The 20,600-nt window shown below is 41.3% G+C and overlaps 1 protein-coding gene across 3 annotated transcripts in view; it reads right to left on the reverse strand.

Moving 5' to 3' along the window:
- The window catches only part of ERO1B (endoplasmic reticulum oxidoreductase 1 beta), a 58,390-nt gene that overhangs the window by 14,016 nt on the left and 23,774 nt on the right, over positions 1-20,600 (reverse strand). Inside the window, exons 4-10 of one of the 3 annotated variants that reach the window (XM_037895291.2) lie at positions 19,870-19,911; positions 8,246-8,328; positions 5,673-5,746; positions 2,980-3,100; positions 2,841-2,887; positions 1,381-1,425; positions 33-59 (exon numbers count right to left, since the gene is read on the reverse strand). In XM_037895291.2, the coding sequence (XP_037751219.1) occupies positions 33-59; positions 1,381-1,425; positions 2,841-2,887; positions 2,980-3,100; positions 5,673-5,746; positions 8,246-8,328; positions 19,870-19,911 (439 nt within the window). The remainder of the gene's footprint in view (positions 1-32; positions 60-1,380; positions 1,426-2,840; positions 2,888-2,979; positions 3,101-5,672; positions 5,747-8,245; positions 8,329-19,869; positions 19,912-20,600) is intronic. The other 2 variants (XM_037895292.2, XM_043544337.1) reach the window with 2 other exon arrangements.

Consider the following 20,600-nt stretch of genomic DNA (forward strand, 5'->3'; position numbering starts at 1 on the left):
TTTAGGCATCATTATATCAACTTTTCTTTTACCTTCTAGCCATGTGTAGAAAGATTCTCCTGAAAACACAAAAATACATAGTTAAATCCATCAGCATTCATTTGTACATATTAACATCCTTTAAGTAGAAATTAGGGCCGTCAAGCGATTAAATGACCTACACGATATCATTCATAAAGCTGGTCAGAACTGTTCAAATCTGTTCAAAAGGCATTTTTTATGGACAGAACTTGCACTAAAAATGGCTTTTTGAACTATATGAAAATTTTGTGGAAAGTTTTCATATCTTAAAAAAAAAATTATTTTTCCACCAAATGGAAAAAAATTAATCAGTTCCCCTTCTCTTTTCCTTTTTCACTCACTTTTCTACTAGAAAAAAATGGAAATAGAAAGAGCGGAGGACCCAAACCTGAAACCTCAAAATCTGTTTATATTCAACAAATTTTTCATTTTATTAGTGAAAAAATTAAGATTTCTATGAAATTTAAAAAATTCTTATTTCTTCCAAAAATTTTCAAGGAAGATTCTTATTTTTGACCAGCCCGCACCACTCATTATTTCACACACAATAATGACTCCTCGTCTGCTTTGCAAACTAAATTTTCTTACTCTTTTTAATCTTTCCTAACATGAAAGTCTTCCCATGCCTTTAATAATATTCAGTGATATCCTCTGGATCATTGCTATTTCTACTATATAATTTTTGAGATGGGGTGATCAAAAGTAATGAAAGTGTTCAGGCTAACAGCGTAACCACTGATTTATACAACAGCACATTTTCAACATTTTCTAACCCTTTCTTGATAGTTGAAAATCTTGTTTGCTTTGACTGCAACTGTGCAGGTTTTCACTGAGCTGTCCACAATGACCCCTAGATCTTTTTAGAAATCAGCAATCATAAAGCATTTCTTATCATACACAGACTACAATGGGGAAAAAAAAGGGGGATAAAACACCCTGACTATATATAAAGAAACTATCCAGGTATTCCTTTATCAAAATAAAAAGATTACATCTGCCATCAATGGAAAAGAGGAGAAACTCAAAGCGCTGCACAATTCAGGCCCAAAAGACTTCCACCCCATGTCTTGTAAAAACCTTCCCAGACCCGCTTTCATTTTTTCACCTTCACTCTTCTTGCTATTCATGTATTCCAGCAACAAGACTATAAATATTCTTATGGGAAAAAGACAGACAAGTGAACTATATAATTAGGGCAACTATCTTGCCTCTTTTTTTTCCCCACTGGTAAAAAGAGTGAAAATTATTTCTTCCTCTCCATCCAAAAGAAGTTTATGCAACAAGTAAACAATCACAATTACCGAAGTAACTCCCACTATATATTTAACTAGTATGGAGAATGTATTAAATCAGACTTACCATCATCCTCCCCTGGAAAAAAAGAAAAAAGTTGTAAATAAAGATGTAGGAACATTAGAAAAAAAACCTTTTCCACTCTGTATGGGAAATGACACATGTACCCTGCTACACAGATATTTAAAGATGCAAGAAATGCTTCTTCGGTTCATCTCAGGAATCTTACAAATTGTTTTTCTTTTACACAGAAGATATACCGTAGGTCAAACAGAAGTTATGGGCTTGGTGCAGAAATTACTGAATGAGGACCTATGGCCTGTGTTATGCAGAAGGTTTGAATAAATGTCTAATGGTCCTTTCTTGGTCTTATAATCAGTGAACTGTTCACTCCTGTGCATGTTACATTATAAAACACGCTTAACATTTTAAATATAATTAGTACAGTACAATATTCAAATATACTTAACTGCCTGTCAACGGTTAATATCAATATCACTGATCTAGGAGGTCAATATTTAAGTTTTTAATTAGACAAATTAAAAAAAACACAGAAGGAAGTATTAGGGAGTAACAGAGACTCTGCCTATGTTCATGCATATAAGATATAGGGCTATATTGTGTTATTTTTTAGACTGAACTAACTGATTTCAATAGTGACATTTAAAAACAAAGACTGGTTACAATTTTGCCGATAGTCCTCATCTATGCTAAATGAGTCTTCCTTCATTTCCAACACGCAGGGTTTCTTTTTGAATGAATTTAATTACAACATTAATATTTCATTGTTATGGGAACTAGGCAACCATCAGTACAGAAACTGAAGACTTCAATTTAGAGTCACTGAGAAAATAAAAACTAACTTGTTTTCATTTAGAATTTTAACATCAAAATTCTATTAGCATAAAGTGTGCCTACTTAACACTGCTTTTCAAACTTTCATCTTTAAGGTAAATCTTTCCAGTGGATCCCACTTTGTATAGTAGTGAAATGATACTACTGTCAGGAAAACTCAAGTTATTACTAACTTGACTATGAAAGAAAAGTTGTTACTGTGCATTGTATTAGCCAATAAACATACTGAAGTGACAAAATTAGATGCTTGAGGAAAATAAATCAGATTCAAGATATGAATTTTGAAGATACTGCTGTAAGGTTTTTCTAACTCCCACCCATCTTAGTATGGGATTTTGACCTTGATCTTGTAAACACTTATAGATGTGCTTTAATTTGCACACAAGTAGTCCCAATGACTTTAATGAGATTGACATGCATAAGATTAAGCATGTGTGCAATTTAACAGGATCAGAGCATTAATTTTAGCTAATTAAGTTTTTGGTATATTAGGGTCAATTTCTTTATATTTCATGATCTAGTTTTTGTCACTTTATATGACACTGAGTGGACAACAGATAGTACTACAGCGTAGGATATTATTTGTATAATTTGGACTAGAAAATTCACTAAGGTGAGTTGAAATGCTTTTGAAAATGTTTTAATAAGTACAAAATAGTTAAGAGACCCACCCCTGCTGGGTGCCAATGGATTTAAAGGACGATAGACAGATCGAGGCCTGAAAAAAAGTTAAAAAATAAATGATCTTTGTATTTTGAAGAAATGTTACTGTTCAAAGTATAAAGTGCATTTTCCTCCCTCCCCAGTTACTTGAAGCAGTTTTCTTCATAGATGCTGTTCCACACTCTCCATGCAGAGGCCCCTTTGTATCCAGTGTAACGTTCTGGATTCAGCAGCAAATCCACATACTGCGCATCTGGAGATCTCTCATCTAAACAGGAAACCCTTTGTTACATATTCTAACCAGTCACTTTAAAAGGACTGAGTTTCACAAAAAGCAGTTATACAGAACAAAGTAAAAGTGAGATCTTGGACATCAAACACTATCTTATCCTCTAATTTGGTTTTAAACACCAGCATAAATATCCTGTATATAATATACAGTGTTATACGCTAAAGGTGACATTAAATAAGATCTGCTTCATTCTATACAGGTTCTTGTACTGCTCTCATCACTGCAGCAGCTGAGTACCTTCCAGTAGGGCACTAAGCAACAGGACTAACACTGTCACGTGTGGGTCTCTCTCTCTCATTCTTTTCCAAAGAGAAGATTTGTGTATGCAAATGTAGTGGTTTTCATTTTTTTTTTTTTTTTTTTTTTTTTTAAACATGCTTCCACTGGAGAAGAAGGTGGTGAGGCCTTTGGTGGTCCTTTGCTCCTGTGGGAGTTCGTTCCACAGACTCTTACTATTGCAAATATAGGCCCCAATCCTGAAAAAACTAATGCTTGGGCTTAAAAGTTAAGCAAGTGAATGGTCCCACTGGACACTGGGTCAACAGGACTACTCAGATGCTTTCAGTTAAGCAGTAGTCAATAGTGGGTCAGTAGTCAATAGGACTACTCAGATGCTTACAGTTAAGCATGGCAACGTACAGTAAGTGTTTTCAGGATTGGGGCTATATGTTAAAAAAGAACACTAAATAATGATAGAAATTAGGACTTCCAATGTTCAAATTCTTCTAAAATCTAGGGTTTATTTTATGATTGCTTTTACAAGATGTATTTCTCAAATTTTATTCATTAGCTAAAAGAAATTTGTAAGATTTATTTTTAGATGCTTTAGTCCACATTTTCTACCAATTTACAATGCTGCCAACTAGAAATATTTTATAGTGCATTTTAGAATGCTCTTATAGCCAGGAAAAGCTATAAATTGCAACAGAGCATTTAATCATTCCTCTTATTTCTAGATATATTATTTAAGTTCAACATGAATGCAAAAGGACCACATCCAAAAATAAAATTTCAAGATAGCTAAATATAGCTTTTTCAATGCTTTTTTAAAAATGTGAAAGATAACTGAAATACTACTCCCAAATTATTAAAGAAGTAAAAACTAGAAACAATTACATATAAATAAAATATCTGATTTGAAAGGTCAAAAACTACAACCAAATGTCAAGAGTGTGTCACCCAATCAATCACAAGAGTAAGCCAACAGAAGCCCCTGAGCACTTGCTCTTGTAATGCTGAATGATGAGCAACTATAGTAGAAAGTAAGAGCTGTTCTAGCAATGAAAAAAAGAATACCATCAGAACAGCAGTTAAGTGTCATTTCAGAAGTGATCAAAGAAGAGTAGAGAGAGGTGGAAGGGAGACAGTCAGAAGCTAAAATCATCTTGGGAAGCTGAACAGGCAAGGTGCAGGCAGCAGGCAGAAATGATGATGATAGAGAGGAAGCAAAAACCTATGCAAGCTATGGGTTCCAGAACTACAATCTACTTCCCACAAAAATCCATACAAGCCAGAAAAATAGGTTTTATGTGTTCTAATACTTTACCAAACACTACTGAGACAGCTTTAGTTCGATCTCTAACCTTTGTTAATAAGTTATCTAGAATAGGCTGCAATAATCAAAACTACTGTAGCAGTTACCAGAAATAATAGCAGCCATGTTCTGAGATGAAGATAAATGTCAACCCAAAAAGATCAATTTTTGCTAATTATTAAAGATAACATGTTTACTAAAGGTAAAGAGGATTACTTCAATCCAGAGGCAACTAAGAAAAAAGCGATGCGGTGAAAAAACAAGCTCTTTGAAAGTGCAAATTTCTAAAGGTTAGCAAAGGGAATACAGTAAATGACTGACGGTATAGCTACACCCTCAATATAGAAAAAAACAAAAACCAAACAAACGAAATAAAACCCCAGCAGCTAGCCTCAAAGCTCAGATCAACTGACTTGGGCTTGCAGGGCTAAAAATAGCAGTGTGATGTTTGGGTCCAAACTCAGAGACCCTCTCTGCTCCTAGCTTTCAGAGCCCAGGCTCCAGCACAAGTCTACACTTGTTAGACCTGCAGCGTGAGCTCTGGGAGCACAAGTCAGTTAACCTGGGCTCTAAGGCTCCCTGGCGCATTGTTTTTTGTTTTGTTTTGCTGTGTAGACATACTCTCAGTAGGTTAAAGCAATTAGGTTTTGCGTAAGTGGTCTTATGTTTGCCCCAGTATGGAAGGAGGATTTCAGCATCTTTTACTATTACTTGTGCACTCTCTTTCCTTTTCATTTCCATAAAATAGACACCTGTCTATCCACTATCAAATGCCTCACATGTCGGTACTAATAGAGACTATCTCCCTATGCCCCTAGGTTGTACTCCCCCGCCCACACACACTAAGAACTTTCCTTCTACATGAGAAGGTCTGAGATTTTCATTTGGCCAGTCAGCACAAAATTAAGTCATTTGTATTACACCTTTAAACTTATTTACTGACAGTGCATAAATATGCTTTCTTAGAGAACTTCAGCTGTTTTAAAAGTTTATTCACTTCCATATCTATTTTACCATCAAGTTCACAAAAGTGGTCCTGTGAATCATCATATCTTGCCCAGTCAATGAAAGCCTCTTTACTTTGGTTACTGAGAAAGAGAGAAAATAAACACATATAATTGAATTTGACTTGTAAAAATATTTTTATTTTTGTTTTTAAATGTATCCATGAAGAGTGTCAAAATTAGCAATCATAAAACCACACAAATTAGATAATTTTGAATACAGAGAATTGATGGTGTACAATATCTCTGGAGCTAAATTTAAAATGACTGTATCCAAAGCACTGGAACATATCAGTGAGCTATTGCCTGTTAGATGCTTGTAAATTTATCTCAGGAGAAAGAAAACGAATGCCTGTATTCAGACTTGTCATACAAACACACCTTTCATGGCAAGCTGGAGTGTAAATCTAACCTGCACTAGACTACAAAGCACTAAGGGCCGTGTGGACACTGCTGCTGTGCACTAAAAGTTCCCTAGTACACTTTACTCTGCCCTGCATTGAAATAGGAGTAGGTTAGAGCACACTAGGGAACTTTCAGTGTGTGGTGGAATAGATACAAACCCCAGCTTGCCAAGAACTGTGTGTTCGTATAGACAAATCTTTATATATTGTAGAAAAAACCCTGCATTGGCAAAGATGGACATGGGTCTTTCATCTCCTGTGTCCCATTTCTAACATCAACTGATTCTACATTACAATAGGAGACAAGCCAATGATCTTGATTATGTATATTGCTTTGTAAATAGGATTATCCTCTTGAAAAAAACCCGAAGAAAATACCAAGGAATTAATTGTCACATTTCCCTAACTCTTCCTCTCCAATGACCTTATAGTATTTGTAACAAACTCAAATGTTTCAGTCTTGAGCATTTAGCAAACAATGGTAAGCCAGCCATTAACTACAGCATTTCAAAACCAAACACCAATGAACTCTCTCCTTGGTAGTTAGCATGGCGCCTTGGGAAGTAATGAATAATCCCTCAACCACCCATTCTTTTTGACCAAGTTAACCCAAACTCAGTTTTACAAACCTAGGACCCAGTTCTGCAACAAGATCCACGGATCCCTCTCCTTTTGTCATGTTTGGAGAAAGCAGGAAGAACCTGAAGGTGTATCAGATGGAGAGAAGCTCTATTCCTAGGAGCTTCCCCATCCAGTCAACTTCCTGTATTTTGCCAGCAGGCAACCCCAGTTTGATTAAATTCAGCCAAACAGGCACAATACCCCAGAGCTAGGAGCCATTAAAAGGGTGAACTGCTGGGTTTGAAGGATTTGCATGGGAGGCATAGATACCTCCTGGCCTCCGCATAACTGCTATCTCCCACTTGTTCCTATATCAGTGATTATCTTCCTGTTCCCTCCCCAACTTAAACACTCACTTTCCATGTTCCCAAGAAGCATGCTTATCTCTCCAACCCTCTACATGCCCGCTGTCCACTTTCCCAACCTCGTGAGCTTTAGGAGGCTTTTCACACTTTAACTCCCTTTTTCTTGGGAGGGAAAAAAATCTCTCAGTGACAGGCCAGTTTGGCCCTTTTTTCTGCAGAGGGAGAAGGCTGAAACTTTTTTTTTTTTTTAAATAAGAGCAACAACTTAGGAATCTTACTGTCTCCTGATTTACTATAGCTTACACTGAGCTTCCTGAAGCCAATACTCTTAAGATGATGTTTCCAAGAAGAAACATCTTATAGTTCAGGTTTTACTGTTCAAAACTGGGGCCCAAAAGTATGAGATCTCTGCTAGGAAAATCCACTAAAGTTAATTTTATCTTTCTACCTTTTTTGGGAGGATGGGTGGTAGAAAATGTCAAAAAAAAAATTACATTCTGAAACTGTTTACCTACTCAGCTTTTAAGTGGGCCCTAACTCAAGAGCCTCTAATCCAAATCATTTTGAGTATTGTAGAAAAATATTATTCCTGCTTCAGATCAAATCTACTACTTTATTTTATTTTTTTTGTTTTGGAAGGATGGTGCTGGGGAGGCAGGGGGCAGGTTAGAGAAGAGGCCAAAGTTGAGCTTATAGGAAATTGGTTCCTCAACTATGGAGCAACTGCCATTGTTGCAGTGTCAAGCTCCTTTGATCAAAATGGCCCTTCAATATCCGGCTCCAAACTTTTCTCTGCTGGGAATCCAGATCCCCCCATGAAGTACTCAGTAAATGCTATGTTCCAACATTGAGATTTCAGAGGCTGAGATATTAGTTCCGGATGTGCAGATAAAAGATTTTAGACCAAAGTCCCCATTCTCTAATATTTGTTTGTACCACTCTGCCCAGGACAAAGTGGTAATAAAAAACCCAAATGCTCTTTTTCCTGGGTTTCCTGCCTTTCCTGCTCATAGAGTTTTGTATACAATAAAAATCTTCCTTTAAGAAAGGAAAGATATTTGTTCTCTTCCTTCCGATCTTTAGTTTCAGAGGTTTTTGAGTCCATTAACTCGTATTTAACACCAGGGCTATTTTCCACTGTTTTTATAGGGACTATATAAAAGTGAAGAGAACAAAAAGCAGCAGTTTCCAAAATAACATACCAGAATCAAGATGACCTTTTGTTGGTACTATTTACTTTAAGCACAGCTTACCTTAGAGTACTGTTAATTGCTCCCAGTTTGTTAGCTTGTTCACAGTCTTCCAGTTCTTTGGTGTTATTTGCTCTTTTTGAGTACTGTAAGAAAGGTTACATTTAGTACACAAACATTAACTAGAAACGTCCTTTACTTCACCCCTTTCTTAGGGAAGTCAAAGTTGTGCAGTAAATACAAATCTGTTGATATGGAAAACACAAAGATTCTGAGGATGGAAGGTAATCTTGCTCATTTTGGAATCTTCTCCAGAATCAAAGTTTCCTTTAAAAAAAGCTTAGAACCTTTCCTATGTAATAAAAATCAATGAAGTATTTGTTTGGACATTGTACAGACACATTGAAATACAGCACCAATGCTGGTGGGAACATTCCCTTTCAACTTAAATAGAGCACTAAATTCAAAGACTAGCGTTAGGACCACAAGAATACTTACAATTTTAAGTTTGTACAGAACAAGAGCATGATCTGATCTAGGAGGTCATTCATCACTGGAACCTGTCCATCGGCAGGTAAGCACTTGCTGTGACTGAATTTAAGGACATTCCTATAAAGTCCAAAGATTTTTGAGTTACGCTGGGGAAAGCACAAGTTGAAAGCATTGATGAATTGGACTCATAGGCTTCTTGACAGTCTTAGCAACGAGAAGCCAGCCATCAAGATAGGGGGAAATGGTGAAGCCACAATGCCTGATGTGGGCTGCTATTACTAAGAAGACCTTAGTAGTGACCCTCGGGGCTGTAGCAAGGCTGAATGGGACCCACACTGTATTGAAAATGGTCAGGGCCCACCAGGAATCTGAGAAAGCATCTGATGGGGTGAATGGCCACGTGAAAGTATGTGTCCTACATATCAAGAGCTGAAAACTACATGCTCTTTTCTAGGGATGGGATTATAGATGACAGCATAACCATGTGAAATTCAGTTTGCGAATAAGGCAGTTAAGATGGCAGAAATCAAGGATAGCCCAGCTGTCCTTTTTGGGTACTAGGAAGTATATTGAGTAAAAACCCTTTCCTTAATACTGAAGAGGTAACTGCTCACTTGCCAGGAGTTTATGTTGAAGACCCTGAACTTCCTCAAGGGAGATCTGCAGCTCCTCTGCAACACTATGTAACAGTTCCTGGAACTGCTTATGGTCATCGGGGGGAAGGAGATATTGGAGCAACTATTTATCCAAATATGAGGACAGTCTCATCAGTACCGCCAGCTCCAGATCCATCTTCCTCTTCCATGGGGTCAGGAGGAATTTCTAGTTGTTCTCTTGCAGGTGAAGGGTGGACAGGTGGATCATGTCGACTCTGCAGAGTAGTACAGATCCCAGTACCCCAGAGAAGGCCAGGAAGATGGGTCAAAGGGTGGCTGTGGGACTCTCCCTACCATAGGGTACCAACAGTTCTGAGGGAGGTGCTGAAGTGGAAGTTGGTTCCAGACTGGTCTGGGAAGACATGTTTCAGAGGAGGAGACATCAGTTCTTCAGGTTGTTCAGAGTCTCCGAAGAAACAAAATACCTACTCTGGATCTGTTGGCAGCACCAATGGTTCCACTGGAAGGAAACTATGGCTGTCCAATAAAATGGGAGACAGACTCCTCCCACAAGCTGCATCTCCTGATGGAGTCAGTCACCCACCCTCTGGCCTCTGGGTGAGGTCTCGCAGATCCAGAATAGGTCGAAGTCCACCCTTGGCCTTGGGGATAGGAAATATCAGGACTAAAATCCCTTGCCCCTGAACTCCTGGGAACCTCCTTTATCTCCCCCAGAGTGAGGAGAGATTGCATCTCCTGGAGAAGGAGTTGCTCATGAGCAGGGTCGCTGAAGAGGAACAGAAAAAGTAGGGGGGGAAGGTGGGATGGAACAGAACTGGATAGAATATCTCACCCCTAACGTGCTCAGAACCCAGCGATCTGTTATGATCTGGGACCAAACACGGTAAAAGTGGGATAGTCAGTTCACAAAGGGAGGGCAAGGATCTTGATTGAGTCCTGGTGCTCCGTCCCTGGGAGCCCTTCAAAGATTAGGTTTCGGTGCTGTGGGCTGTTTGGACCAGCCCTGGCCTTGGCCTGAGAAGGACTGCAACTGGTGCCTCCTATTATTCCTGCTCCTTCTCCTGGCTGAGTCCTGCCTCGGGGGTATGGAGTAGAAGTGGGAGGGGGGCTGGGGTTTGAAGGGCTTGACACCACCTTGACCTCCTCAAGAAGCGCCACAAACTCTGGGTGAGAGTCTGATGGGAGCAATTCCTGGAACTTAGCTAGTACTCTCCAGGAATTGAAGGCGTAGCGGCTGAGCACTACTTGCTGATTAGCAATGTGAAGCTGGAACCCCCCAGCTGAGTAGACTTTACAGCCAAAAAGGTCCAGCTTCTTAGCATCCCGTGACTTTGGGACAGGACCTGGTTGACCTTGCTGCTCTTTGTGGCTCGCTGTATCCACCACTAATGTTGCAGGCTGAGGGTGGGTAAAAAGGTGTTCATACCCCTTCTGCGGCACAAAATACCTCCTTTCCACCTCTTTGGCTGTGGGAGGTATGGAGGCAGGGGTCTGCCATAGCACCTTTGTGGTGTTTTGTATGGTCTTTAAGGGGCAAGGCTACCCTAGAAGGACCCTCCGGGGCAAGAATGTCCACCATTGGGTCTGAGTCTTCTGGCACCTCCTCAGCCTGGAGGTGTAAGTTTTGGGCCACCCTCCTAAGGTGGTCCTGGTGCGCCCTATTGTCCATCGCAGGGAGTGTGGTGGTGGAGGTGCCAGCCACTGCCTCATCCAGAAAAGTAGGATGATGAAGCCCATGCGACTGGGTCCTCCTGACCCTCAGGCTCCCTAGAGGCTGGCTTGGATAGGTCTGCCCTATTCAAAGCAGACTGTGGTGCTGGCTCAAAAGTTGCACCTGCTTGCGAAGACCCAGGGTCCTTGTCACGTGGGGGTGGGGGTCTTCAAGTGCTGTGGAAGTATGGTGTGGCACCAACATGGCTGAAGGAGGAGCACAGGGCATGGACACTACAGACGCAGCCCTGGAGCCCCACCCTTGAGCCTGATGATAGGCCCAAGGAGTCCAAAAGGGCCAGTGTACTGGCATATCCCGCGATCTGTGGTGCCGGGACCGAGACCTGTACCGACTACGTCGGGAGATCAATGACTTATTATCAGAGTCCAAGGAATAGTCTGAGCCATACCATGGAGGAGCGGAGCCCAACGGTGCCAGGGAATGGTAATGCGGCGATGGGGAGCAGCGCCATAGCATTGTTGGCTTGCCCCGGTGTTGAATAGGTGGTGGTACCGACATCGGTGCCGCAGACTGCACCATCACCAGGCCTTGTGCCTCCACCTGGACCGGTGGTCGCGCCTGCAGGGCTGGGGACTGTGCTGTCATGCCAATAAGGTTCTGCATGGCCTCAAAAGGTATCCATCGTGGAGGGAAGATCAATCTTGTCCTCCAACTCCTGCCAAGTCAGGGAGTCCACAAGCACCTGAGTCCACAAGCATCTGAGGGCCAAGCCATGGGTGCCCTGATGTAGGACATACCCCGCTAGGATCCCTATGCTGTTTCCTGGTGGAGGACCAACCCGTCTGCCTTCTTCTTCCTATGTGGCACTCGGGACTGAGAGCGGTACTGCATGCTCGAACCAGCTTTGTGAGCCAGGGAGCGGCGTCAATGCTCCCTGGAGGAGTCTTTTTTCGGTGGTGAAACTGGTGTACCACTTCAGGTGTCGCTGGTGCCACTTCCGGTGCTGGCTGAGGGTGAACAGCCGCCTCCATTAAAAAGAGCTTGAGACGACAGTGCCACCCCCTCTTCGTCCTGGGTCTAAAGCTCCTGCAAATGGAGCACTTATCTGTTTGATGGCCCTCGCCCAGGCACTTAAGGCATGACGCGTGTGGCTCCCCCTTGGGCATAGGCCTCCCGCAGTGTTCACAGGAGATCCAGGCATACCCCAGTCAGGGAAGCTGGGGTGGGGGGGAACCCCCTGAAATAGGCTAACTAACTACAATTTTCAAGAACTATTTACAACTAACTAGAAGTAACCACTAGGTAGACACTTGGGAAGCAAGAGACTGAAGGAATCTCCAACGACCGTCACTGGTGGTAAGAAGGAACTGAGCAGGCGGTGGGTCGGCAGTGTCCTATATTCACCGCCATGAGGGTGCCACTCCAGGACTCCACTGCCGACCTGACAGGTACCACTAGGGGAAAACCTTCCGACGATCATGCACGTGGCACGCGCACACACACCTACTGGAATGGAGACGACCAAGCACTCAAAGAAGAAAAATGTATTTAGAGGGGGTGCTGAGCACCACTGAACCAAACTGTCAACCCTGTATATGATGGAAACCACTTCAAGCCAGGGGACGCACCAGCACACCCAGTTCCAGCACCAATGTCTGATACCAGCAGAGCCCTGGACTTGTGGATTTTCTTAGAATGTCCTAAATCTCAGAGTCATGACAAGTCCTCATGAGCTGAGCAGAAAGACTTGTTTGACTTCAGTAGCATTGTATCCAACTTTTTTGAAGTGGACTTAGAGGAGGATTTGCTCTCATGTTTATGAGAACACTCCTGGCCTTCCCATCAAGACCCCAACAGGGGAATCTGTGGGAGTAAATTCCCTCACTCCTAAGTTGGATCTCACAGCAGGAGGCACACTCCTTGCTGAGTCAGGCCAATACATGGGGTGGGGTGGGGAGGGGGGCAGAGGGGAAGGGGATCCCCAGGCCTGGATCCAACTGTTTCTTCATGGCTTTTCCCCATTACATGCTTCTTAAAATGAAGTTCCCCCCCCTTGACAGGTACACATGGGAAAAAAGCAGCAGATACTGCAGCATGCCACAACATGAGCTTCCCAGAGGCAGCACAAGCAGTGCTGATGGTTGTCACTGACAGAGAAGGAGCATCAGCAAGCACAACAGATTTTGGAGTCCAGAGTTCTGGACACAGAAGCGGCAGAAGTGCCTTAAAAGGGGGGCAGGGGGCAAAGGTGCCCAAATCAGGGCCACACCGCCATGCTGTCTCTTCTCCCCAAGGCCCCACTCATGTACCACCTCCTCCCCCACAAGACCCTGGTCCCTGCTCGCTCCTCTCCGCCCCCCCACCCCTGTTCACTCACCCTTAGGGCTGGTAACAAGTGGGAGGGCCATGGCCCCCTGAGCGCCGCCCCCCCATTCAGGCACCCCTGCCTGGGCAAAGTCCAGTAAATGTATTGGGATACAAGGGGAGGGGAAATTCCCCAGTATAGGAATTAAACTATAAAACTTAGCTAAATACTGTCAGAACATTTACTTTTCTCTCTCTCTCTATATATATACACACACACACACATATATATATACACACACATACACATACACGCATGCATTTACTGGTGGAAGAATAAAGGAGACAAAAAGCTTCAGGCACTGGAAGTTCCAACCCAGCCCATGCAGTAGTAAGAAGGAACTGAAGAGATGTCCACTCCACCCGTTAACTCCCCAGTTGGAGGCATGAGGAGAGCAAGGCTACATTTGCGGAAACATGGACACTACTTCCAAGAATTCTCCAACTCCAGAGGCATGCATATCTACAGTGGAATATGAATAGGGACCAGCCCTCAAAGATGAACTTCTTCTATTGTTTTTCAATCTGAGTCTGAAGAAGACTCAAATATATTTTTACATTTTCTGTTTACAACTGTTTTTCATAAAGGTCAAGAGTGACCGAAAGGTAACAGCCGATAGCTTGTCTTGCCTTAAACCAAGCATATCTGAATAGAGCTGGTGGCCTCACTTCTCTTCAAAGTAGATGTCCACACCACAAAAGCCCCTTTTATATCTAGCAAACTTGACAGCAGTTTGAGAGAGACACTGAAGAGTGAACAGAGCATTCTCCCTTTATAACCTGCCAATTCTGCATTTGATAAATTGTTAACTCAGTACTCTGAGTATTATTTATATTGTATTATATTTATTATAGGGAATACCTGGAATACTATAGATTCTGAGGACAAGATAGCTATTTTGCATGTGTGACTAAATACACCCCTGTATTCACACCCTACATACTACTGTCATGATCTTTGTGCAAAATATGAATTGGGATGCATCATTTGAAAATGAATAACTGGCTAGTCAATTATATCATGGTGAAATGTACGTAGCAACGTTATATGTAAAGTTATGAATTCCCTCTGTATGATAGCACATGTTCAAACCCATGGAGCCCTAATTAGGCAGAAGTGGTTAAGCAGGTGCATCTTAAACAAAGGAATGTGTTTACCTCAATTTACATAAGTAGTAAGCAGGGTTCTTGACACAGCGAGATGGAGACAAGGCAAATCTGCATTTCGGCATATACAGAGGAGAAGAAAAAGCCTGGGGGCACCTTCATCCCCAGACTCCATGTCACCTTCTTTACTGTGTGAATAAACTTTGCTTTGAGGGGTAATCATCAGAAGAATCCACTTCAAAGGAGGACTGGACTATAAAAGTGAGGGGCAAAAACACCCCAGTCTCTCTCCCTCTTCCTCTCCCCTCACTTTCACTGAAGACAGCCCTTTGGATTTTGGGGAGAGATGCTGATCTGAGAATTTGGTCAGCTATATTGCTAGGAACATGTGGTAAGGATTTTACCTTGAATCAAATCTAGTTTGTTAAGTCTTAGCTACTATGTACTGTTTTATTTCTCTTGTAACCATTTCTGACTTTAACACCTTGTACATACTTAAAATCTACCTCTTTATAGTTAAATAAACTTGGTTTTTTTAATCAAAACTAATCCAGTGTTGTGTGTAAACTGGATTGTTTGGTAACTTGCATATTGACCCTTTACAGGGCAATGGACCTCTAATATCTGAACTGTCCACAAGAAGGCTGGAGAGTGCAGAACATGCCATTTCTGGGAATATCTGGGACTGGGAATGTTGGGGGCCACCCTGGAAGTGGTAACTAAGGCTAGCAGAAGCTGCTGACTGGAGTGTTACTGGCAGGTTGCAGCTATAAACAGACACTCAGAGTGTGACCTGGATGCTGCCCGTCTGTCTGTCTGTGAGGGGCCCAGATTGTGAGCTACTGCAGTAATTCATTATGAGGCACCCAAGGTTGCAGGGCAAGTGATGACAACCAATCATTGGTCTGTACTGCACACCAGAATATGATAGCATATTTAGGGGGTGACTGCCATAGGCACGAAAACTGAATTACCTTCTTTTCTTTAGAGAAAAGATCTCCAAAACAAAACTTGGCAAGGCACTGTCAGGCCTTGTCTACACTAGGGACTTTCAGCAAAAGATTTGCCCCAGTGTAACCACCAGTTCAGCTGCACTAATGTTAGCTCTACCATAGACAAGACTCTGATGGCATCTAGCATTTTTACTACCACATTAGTTAAACTGCAAAATAGTAATATGTTGGAAGCTGCTGGAGAGTTGTCTATGGGGCTTCCACTATGATCCCAACATAGCAGGAAATTTTTACAGCCATAGAAGCTTGCACTCTTGTTCCCTGTGCTGTATCTGTTGCACTAATAGATATCAGCAGTTGAGGAACACCAATCAGTATGGCATCTTCACAAGCACTAGGTTTGTTGGTTTTTTGTTTTTGTTTTTTTAAACAGTCAGTGATCTGTGGAAGCTATTCTCGTGCTAGTTGCCTTTTTTCTTTTGGGGCTGGGAAGTAATTTCCCCCCTCACTGCCAGATTAGCTGGCGCAGGGTGGCTTTTTTGCCTTCCCCACAGCAGACTAGGGATCTAGTGAGATAGGTAAGGTCAAAATGTTGCAACTCAGTGGGTAGCAGATGTGGCATGTGTCCCATGCAAATATCATTACAAAAGGAATACTGTTCCCTGATAAACAGGAGTTGGAGGTGAATTTAAGGGAAGACATCCCCTAAGAAACCTGCAAAAAGAGGGGTTGTGGCTCCTACTGTGCAAGAAGACCACCCCACACTTTTCCCCAGTTCCCCTTAATCTTCATAAGAGGGTAATGCAGTGGTGGTAGGAGCCCAGCATCATAGTTGGGAAGGGCTGATGGCAGCCCTCCCAAAGAAGTGGAAATAATTAAGGAAAGAAAGATGCCCAGCTCTGTATGTTTTACTGACAAACGTTCACTGATATTTTAAGTGAATTAAGTCTAAGTGCCTAACTAAGTCACATCCCCTGCATCTTGTCTTTCTTCCCGCTGGAACAATGGAAGCTGGTTCAGCAGCTAGGAATGGAGCTTGGTTAACAGCACTTTGAGCTCGTTTTAAACTCAGCATAGGAATTGTTATATTCCACTTTCTGCTATTAAAAAAAGATACATAAAGTTTTACCATGTGTTTTGCCTTCCTCCCCACCCCATGACAAATCCATAAACTGATGTTATGAACCATTATTCAGGTAGTGTCTTAGGGTATGCCTACACTGCAACTAGGCACCTCCCACCTCACAGGGTCCCACAGCTCAGGCTCCAGCCTGAGCCCAGAAGTTTACACTGCAATGAAACAGCCCTGCAGCCTGAGCCTCATGAGTCTGAGCCAGCTGGCATGGGCCAGCCACAGGTTTTTCATTGCAATGTAGACATACCCAAAGTCATCATGCAAATACATCTTTTCAGACCATATTAAATTCTGTTGATTTGTTGATTGAGGAAACAACTGTATTTGGGCGCATCAAAGGCTACGGAGGGGAAGAGGTGTCAGAATACTGTATCTTTATGCAGTAATGTGAGAAGTCAGTGTTCAGAAATATATGCTAAAAATAAAAAGTGAAGTTAAAGAGATTTTAATCAGGTCTTCAGGAGAAATCAGCAAAAGGAAGAAATTATTAGCTGTAATGGAAATGTTACAGTTAGTTAAATTTCTGAGGCTAGCTTTGTGATCAAAACTTCTCCTAAACTTCATTTTCCTATCTTCTGTGTATTTATAAAACCCTTTCTGTTCCATCTGCAGCCCACACAACAACATAGAATCCCTCCTCATATACAGAAAATAATGCTGCCGAATAGCTTGTAAGTGACTCAGACAACAGAAGGCAGACAAATTTGCATACTCACAGCAAGATATCAATAGTTTTAGCGCTTATATTTTTTTTATAAAATGTATGTAAATTGTTATTTCTTTTCATAAGCATCAAATCAATGTTACAAGAGTAATAGAGCATCAAACATTTATTTTGTATTTCTGTAATTTAAAACCATTTTATAAAAATTGTGTTCTGTAAAGTTTTAGCAAGCAGAAAGTTTTTACAGCATAAATTATAGAACATTTAAAATTCAGAAATAACAGAAAATGATGGACCCTTACTTCAAAGCAACATTAATGAGTAAGGCTATTCATACAAATTGACTTGGTTAGACTGTTGGTGTTTTGAGACCACTGCCTATCATGCTGACCAATATTGTCTCATTGTTTCCTTGTACTCCCGCATCTGTTGTCCCATCTGATATTTCAACTGTAAGTTCTCTGGTGTAGAAAAAGTCTTTTTGTTCTGTGTTTGTACAGCACCTAACACAGGGCACCCGGTCAATAACTAGGGCTCTGAGACATTATGGCAGAGGTTCCCAAACTTTTTTTGATGAAGTATTTCCTGCTGAGACCCCAGACAGCATGGAGGATGCCATTTTGCAGAGCAAAACTGTACCCTTCACGCAGTGTGACCACGTATGCATGCCATTGTGCAGAGTAAAATGGCGCCTTCTGAACATCAAGTGCTCGTATGCACCATATGTGGGGGTCAAGCTGTCCAAAGCAAAATGGTGCCCTCCACACTTTTGGGGTTGCAATCAAACAGTTTGGGAACCACGGCGTTACGAATAAAAAGTAATTCGTGTTCCTTCTCTTGAACATGTTGCAATGGAACACTGACAAGAAAAATCCCAGGACAACAATTCAGAGGTGGAGAGATCACCACAGGACTCAGAGAAGAGTGTCTGAATGAAGAGATTTGAATGAATTGGGGAAAAGGAGAAAGAGCACTTGACTAACATGAAGGGGAAGACTGTCCCAAGCAAAGGGGCAGCATGAAAAATGTACTAAGCTAAGAGTCTGAGAAAAGAAGGATATAGCAGCAAGGACAACAAAGGATCCATATAAGCATAGGAGGGATCAGAGCAAAGACACAGACAGTGATGAGATTCGGGAGGGCCTTAAAAGGGGAGGGGAGAAGGATCTTGAATGTGATACCGAAAAAGGACAAACCAGTGAAGACGAGAAATGAGCAGTTTAATTTTGGACAGAATGAGTGAGACGGTGACGGGACCATCCAGCAGGTTACTGGAACTGCAAGACTTTGCAGAGGAGCTGAGATTAGAAAATACACAGCTTTCTTAAGAGGTAGATTTTGGAGAAGTGGAAAGGATGAACTGAGGAGAGGCGAGCAGGAGCAGACAGTGTGCTCATGACCTAACAAATAATTAGCTCCTAGTTTAAGCTTACAAATCTCATTGTTGGGCTGAGTTTTCATCTCAAAGGATTAAATGCATCAACATACTGCGTCACAGAGACCCCTTGGCAAACATTTCTTTGTTCTTTGCAAACATTTCACCTTAGACCTGACAAACTCACTACACCATATACCTTACAGGATATTTTTCCATAAAGAATAACAGGTAAGACGTATCTACACATAAGCACAGCCCAAGAAAGTGCTACTGATATGGCTCCACTGAGCACATGAAAATACAAACCCCGATCAGCCCAGGTTAATGCAGCTACCTTAGACTCAGGACCCACAGAGGTGTCTGAGGGGACCCTAATAAATTTTGCAAGGTCTGACGCATTGGTGGCTGAGATAGAAAGTGAATGGCAAGGTATGCCTAAGCTGGAGGGACACTGGCACCCAGGTGTCTCTGGTCAGAAAAAGAGTGTTATAGAAGCTGACATGCTCCCAGATGAAAATGTAAAAATCCTTCCATTGGGAAAATCTGAAACTAAATGTACACTTAGCTCAAGCAGAGTTGGAGTCAGAAGGTTTAAACGTTACTTTAAAATAAAACAATGTTGAGAGAAGGGAGACCTCTCAATATTTATACAGGCAGGACAGGTGTCCGATATTCTTTAATTAAAAAAAAATACATTACTGGCTCTCTAGCATTCTGGCTTCTCCACCTGAAATTCTGTTATTAGATTCTTCCATCATGTTCATCATTGTGGGCTATGTGTACCCATAAGGTAATAGAACCCCTACCATGCTGCATGTCTGGGGACTAACGAATAGGCTCACAACAGGGAGCTTCAGAGAGAGAAAGGAAGACGAGTTCATTTACGAGAACTCTGTTCCCCACAGAGCCCACCCTTCCACTTTACCTTTTATTGATGTAATGCACCAAGCCACTTTTCTTCAGACTTGATTAGTCTGCTGAGACTCAAGGCTGCCAGTACACAGTGTTGGACTGAACCGTATGTGGCAATTATACCCACCAAATAACACCAAAGAAATATATACATACAATACTTGTTATTTACCCACAATTCCCTCACAATGAATACATAAAAGGCATTCGGGGGTTGTTGTTTTTTGTTATAAGCAAAAACTACACACACAAGAAGACATACATAAAAAATAAAGTTTACCACGGATCCAAGGCTGAAAAAGGACAATAAAGACTATACATAGTATTTCTAATTTTGGGGTTAATTTTTTTTAATCAGAAAAATAGCTTGGAAAATAAAAAGACATTACTTACTTTATTAGAACTCCCAGCTTTAATTCCAATTGGTACTTTACTCTAAAATAAAAAGACAAATTACTATCTTTTTGCACTGTTCACAAAAATGATTATGCCACAGTGCCTATAAGATTGATAGCTAACAAAGCTGTTAACTGTTTTCTGCAAGTTGACACCTTTTAATTCCTTGCTGAGGTGATTCCTAGTTCTCTCAACTTACGCTACTCCAACCCAAGATAAGAGCAGTCGGCTCCTTCTAGGTTGAAGGCTTATTTCAATTTCTTTTAATTATTTGAAACTTATTTTTGCCTGACAAAAGCAATACCTAATACTTTTGGATACCCATCATTCAATTTTATCACTAATGGATACTATTATTAAAAAGTATTTCAGTTTTATTACCCTGAACAAAAGTAGCAATAACTAAAGTTTATTACAGCCAATTTTTTTTTTTAACCAATTTAAGATTTCACTAGCAGATATTAAACATTAGAGACTAGAATGGTGTGTAAATACACACATATGTCTAATAAAGCTCATCCCTACTATTTAAAGTAGTTCTGGAAGGTCTACAAAAATCTGCAAGAAATATTTGTCTCTAACCAATATGAACACAATTCCTCAATTTCATCTGCCAAAACTGATTTTTTATTGCAAGTCTGGGGAAGATTAGCTTTCAACTGACAAAGTAAGACCTTCAATTTAACAGTCTAGGAGGAACTGAAGTTTATCGTGTGTATATTCCAAAA

This window comes from Chelonia mydas, chromosome 3, assembly GCF_015237465.2.
Source record: "Chelonia mydas isolate rCheMyd1 chromosome 3, rCheMyd1.pri.v2, whole genome shotgun sequence".
Taxonomy (NCBI): Eukaryota; Metazoa; Chordata; order Testudines; family Cheloniidae; genus Chelonia; species Chelonia mydas.